The sequence below is a fragment of the Triturus cristatus genome, chromosome 7, assembly GCF_964204655.1.
Source record: "Triturus cristatus chromosome 7, aTriCri1.1, whole genome shotgun sequence".
NCBI classification, from domain to species: domain Eukaryota; kingdom Metazoa; phylum Chordata; class Amphibia; order Caudata; family Salamandridae; genus Triturus; species Triturus cristatus.
The window spans coordinates 1,250,131,838-1,250,136,793 of record NC_140590.1 but is presented as its reverse complement, the minus strand read 5'-3'; the positions used below and the strand labels follow the sequence as shown (position 1 = coordinate 1,250,136,793).

General features: G+C 50.4%; 1 protein-coding gene across 1 annotated transcript; it reads right to left on the bottom strand.

The window, feature by feature from the left end:
- Nucleotides 1–2,144: 2,144 nt before the first annotated feature.
- LOC146811729 (perforin-1-like) lies at nt 2,145–4,575 on the bottom strand. Its single transcript, XM_085614528.1, has 2 exons — nt 4,043–4,575; nt 2,145–3,264 (listed from the first exon to the last, which is right to left on the bottom strand). Exons 1-2 carry the CDS (start codon nt 4,573–4,575, stop codon nt 2,145–2,147), a joined length of 1,653 nt encoding a protein of 550 aa, XP_085470654.1.
- Nucleotides 4,576–4,956: the final 381 nt, after the last annotated feature.

The window sequence follows — 4,956 nt, the reverse complement described above, 5'->3', positions numbered from 1 at the left end:
TTCTCTGGAACTTGGACCCTCTGGGTCTGCTGATACTGGACCTGGCCGCATTCAGGCACACCTTTGCGAAGTGCTCATATTTATTGCATTTTAGGCACAGTCTTCCTTGCGCCGGGCAGCCTCTCTAGGAATGTGTCATCAGACCGCAGTTCCGGCACCTTTGACTCTTTTGCCGGTCATCTGTGGTACTATCAAGAGTAGTATCTTGGCTGTATGACTTCTGAATCACATCCACCCTCTCCTCTTTGATGGGTGTGGGGTACACCTGCTGTGTATTTTCAGATTTCGTGGCCAGCGCCACCTCCATTTCACCAGCTCTGACATCCGCCAGCTCGTGCGATCTTCCCAAGACCAATATGTCATCAAGCGTGATCCTAGGTTGTCGTAGGATCAGTTTACGTAGCTACAGAGACTTGCACCCCACGATGAGCTGTGCCCTTGTTGCGAACGCCCGATCCACCCCCACACAGGTGCTCACCAGCTTTCGCAACCGGGCAAAGAACATATCAATTGACTCGTCCTCCCTCTGCTTTGCCTGTCTTAGCTTGAAATGTTCAAAGTCCGGGTTGACCTGTGGGTCAAAAAGGCAGTTCAGAGCCCTGACAGCCTTCTTGTAGTCTTTGCTATCACCTGTGTTTGGTAGGTCTTGGAACAGGTCGTATAGCTCATCGCCTCCATTAAGAACATGGAAGACCGCTTCACCACGCTGTCCATCTCTCTGGTGGCTCAAAGTAGTTCTCTAGTTGCCCTAACCACTTTCGCCAACGTGGCGCCCCTGTCGCCGGGTCCGCCAGCTGGCTGAACTCTGGAAGCGCCTTCACTGCCATGCACCCTGGTCTCACTCCTGACGCTCCAGCTTCTCCTGCATCCGTCGGCGGCGCCACCTGTGGCGTAGTCATGACCACGTCTCCTCAGCCCACACACACGACAAGGCACCTGGTCTGCCCAGGCACGCCTGCCCACTGCTGCGACTACCAGCACCCAAACTGCTCCTGGGCCCTTTGCTCCTGGCCAGTGAGGAGATGCTTGCCAACCAGCCTGCTCGGTGTCTTCACAGTGCCCTCCAAAGCGCAGGCCCCACACTCTTTTACCGCTCACTGGTACTGGGCAATCACTGGGGCCTCTCCTCACCACAGGCACTCTCTGCTCACTTCCTCCGGGGCGGGACGATCAGCCCCCTGCCTCCTGTTAGTTGCGTGCCAGCAGCAGGCCCCTCACTGGGCCTCACACCTCAACCGGTTCACCACACGCATCAGCTGCGCTCCGGTGCACTCTGCAGCCAGCCGCTCCTGCACACTGACACATGCCGCACCACTGCACCACACCGACTGCACGATTGACGCGCACGGTCTCACACGCCTCCACCGCCCGCACTGTCCTACACGCGGCCACCTTACCGCGTGCTTCAGCCTCAGCTAGGCATAGGGAGTCTCTGTTGCGGTGCGCCTCACCACGGCAGACACAGCCCGCACAGCCGCACTTCCACAGCAGCCGTGTGCCAGGCCGCTGCTCCGTCTTCACGATGGGCGCGGGTGTGCATGCGAGGGCTCTTTCACTCCGTCGTCGCCAATGTAGAGGACTGCACTCGCTAGCGAGGTGGAGGGGCTGGTCCCTGGGCATGCGGTTGGGGGCTACAACCGACGACTAGTGGTAGGTGACGGGAGTGGCCTAACTATGCGGCGTAGAACAAGTAAGGGACGTCTAACACCAGTCTCGGTTCAAGCCGTCAGCCACATGCGCTGACGTCGTCATTTATTATATACCCCCTTGGCCGAGCCCGGCCCAGGGAGTTGCATGTGTAACATTGTACTGCAGTGGCCGGGTGGCTCACGACATCTTCGATCCCGACTATTTCGACCTCTGTTACCAATGATAAATTCTACATATTGTGACTAAAAAGGTGACTTGCTGTACTGCATTGCACTACAATCCCAAAAATAGGTCCCTTACTGTGCTGTTCTCCGATGGCTGTTAACCAGTAAAGCTTTGCGGAAATTACAGAGAAGTGTGGCAGTACTTAGGGCAATTAATGACTACAGTAAAGCTGTAACATTGGCTATACCTGGTTCTGCTGCTTGCTAAAGAAGGCCTTGGTCTCCTCTTTCTTTACTATAAGGAAAGGTCTGTTTAGCCTGAGAGCGTCCCTAGGGGGGAGACAACTCACTGCACTTGGAGCCCCCTAAACCTGGATAACACTCGATCTTGTATTCATAGCGAATGTGCCCACCTTTTGAAACGTAGCATTTTTGTGAGATAAATCTAGTGGATGCCCTGTCTAGTTTTATTTTACATGATCCAGTTTTGCGGGACCAGAACAAGTCCTGGTCATACACGATCAGCTCCATCTCCAGATAACTAAAGAGGCTAACCGTCCCAAAGTGCATTCTGAAATGCCATCGGGGGTTGTTATTGTTGTCAATTGTTGGGGTACGTTGGGAGTCAGATTTACCCGTTACCCATACCATAACATAGGCATCAGAATGACCAATCCCAAAAACTTCTCCACTGAGATCTTTCCCCTCTATGACATACACGGTTAGCTCTGCCACGCCTTTTTTCAATGGACAGCACTCGCTGTTCATGAAGCTGCTGCTTGGACAGCTGCAGGTGCACTGGCTGCCTCGTCGTGTGACACGACTTCCTCGAAGACAACTGGGGCATTTATTCTTAGTTTGTTTTTCTAGAATGTACTCTGAGATGGCTGCTTTGAGGTTTTCCCTGACTGGACCTTGGGAGCACATCACCAGGTGTAGGGGTGAGAGGGTGTATTCTACCACATCTGGGTTCCCTTTCAAACTTGTGATCCAGCTCTGAATACTTTGCTTCCGGTTGTCGCCATTTTTATTTGGAAACAAGAGGTCCGCGTCCTTATCCCCACTACCACCAATCACTTCAGAAAACCTCTCCTGGAACATCTCTGAAAATGTGTTCCTGTGAAGCCGACTCCTGGCCAGATACCGGCAGTGTGACACACTGCTGCTTGTATCAAATTTAATCTTGCCAGCCCTGCTCCCACTGGCCTCAGCATTCAGGCAGTCTTTGACGTCACTTTTCGTGACTCCACTTAAGGTCACCTCACACGTCTTGATTGCAGTCACATCCTTGATTCTTCCTCCCAAGGTCACCTGCGTGATGTAATGAGTCCCGTAGACGTTTATAAGCTGACGGAAGGCAGCCTTTGTGGAAGAGTTGTACCTGCTCGGCAGAGATTTCAGCGTGTTGTTAAAATCATCTGTGACCTCAGGGCAACGTTTTATCCGGTAGCTAGAACAAACAGAGAAATGTTTTAATATAAGCAGAGTTTTTGATGTGCAGCACAATTGAAGTCCTTCCTGATCAGAGCATATGAACCAACCCATTGAATATAAAGCCTTTCATAACTACTTGCACCACCAGCTGGGGGCGAGAAAATAAACTATGTATGGTCCTGAGGTGATCGTAGTCCAAGCCTTGGGAAAATGTTTTTGTTTTATAGAAGGCAACCATGAAACACAGTTTTTTCCTGAACTAATAGTATCTCCAGCATTTCGCAATGCCACGTACAATTCACAATGCCACAAACCCTGTGAGTGGAATATTAGCAACTGGGCTAGAGTGGCGACCAGTGCTTATTTTGTGTCAGTGACTGCTGGTGGTGCACACCAGAGCTCAGTTAAGGGCTGAGGCTTATTTTATATCATCATGCCTCGATCCAGAGTAAGAGAAAGAAAGGCAGACAAGTGAGAAATAAGGAAGAAGACAAATAAAGGAAAACAGTCAAAAGGAGAGAAAGCAAGGTATGGTGTGGTTTTGGAAAAACTCCCTGCCTCCCTCCCTCCCTCCTTCCTTCCTCCCTCCCTTCATTCCATCCCTTCCTTCATTCCCTCCCTCCATCCCTCCCGGAAAAGGCCAGCAGTATTCTAAAAATTGTAATATACATGTCAACTGCAATCGTACTCGTGAAATTAATCCAAATTACTCTGGGCTCAGCTTTTTGCTCTGTCCTACAGATGCTCAGGCCACCCATCTTCCCTTCCTTCCATCACCCGTACTCTCAACTCACCTGTAATATGTGCAAAACCCTTCTTGGCTTATAAAGCTGTACTTCGCAGAACTCGACATCTTCTCTGCAAATTCAGACAAGCGAGAATGGGAGCCTGCTGCTGCAATTGATAGACCGCCAATCGAGAGTCCAAATGTCCAGTCATTGGTAATGGCTTCCTTTTGTGATTGTTTTAGAGAAGTGCTCGACTCATGAAGTTCGGATGTAGTTTTGATGCTGTGCTTGGTGACGATGCGCCAGTCAACAACTTGCTTGGGTATCTTCTGGTATATGTTGTCTTGCATTTTGTTTCTGCACAGTTTACAGCCTTCGCTTCTGTCTCCCGTGTCCTCCATTTTGATAACATAGGCTCCCTTCCTTTTCAGTTCGGTAACATCGAACCCTTCTCCACCTAGATTGTGCCCAGGCACAGAGGGAGCTGCTTCACATTCCTTAGTATTGCCACGCCTGCAGCCGGCCTCAACCCCAGCCAACTTAGGAGATGTCAGGCAGAGCGTCCAGCAACACAGCAGCAATCCAAAATGGCTTCTCATGGTGAGAAGAGTGCAAGCGGTGCCCCTCTGGGAGGAGCTTCGAGCGTCAGCAGAGTGCTCCGTATGTCCCCTGTTGGTGGAAAAGATATCTATATTACAAGCAGCAAGACAGATGTCCTGATTCATTAAAATTCTAAAAAGAATGGTGCAGTCATTATGTCTGGCTTGCACTTTAAGTACTGTCTAAAACTTTAAACATACTGCTGCAGCCAGAAAACAAAGGAAACATTTAATGTATTGTAATGGCAGCACTCCTTGGAAAGTGGAATATTACACCAAACAGCTAACAGCGTGAGATATGATGGAGGTGCTAGTGCTTAAATTGGGAAACAGCAAGTGTTGACGCCAAATTTTGCTCAGAAGCCCGTGTCTGGCACTACA

Coding starts and splice junctions, on each gene's coding strand:
- LOC146811729 (XM_085614528.1), bottom strand. CDS start 4,575: ATGAGAAGCCATTTTGGATTGCTGCTGTGTTGCTGGACGCTCTGCCTG. Junction 3,265..4,042: donor GGGTTTTGCACATATTACAG/GTGAGTTGAGAG, acceptor TGTTTGTTCTAG/CTACCGGATAAAACGTTGCC.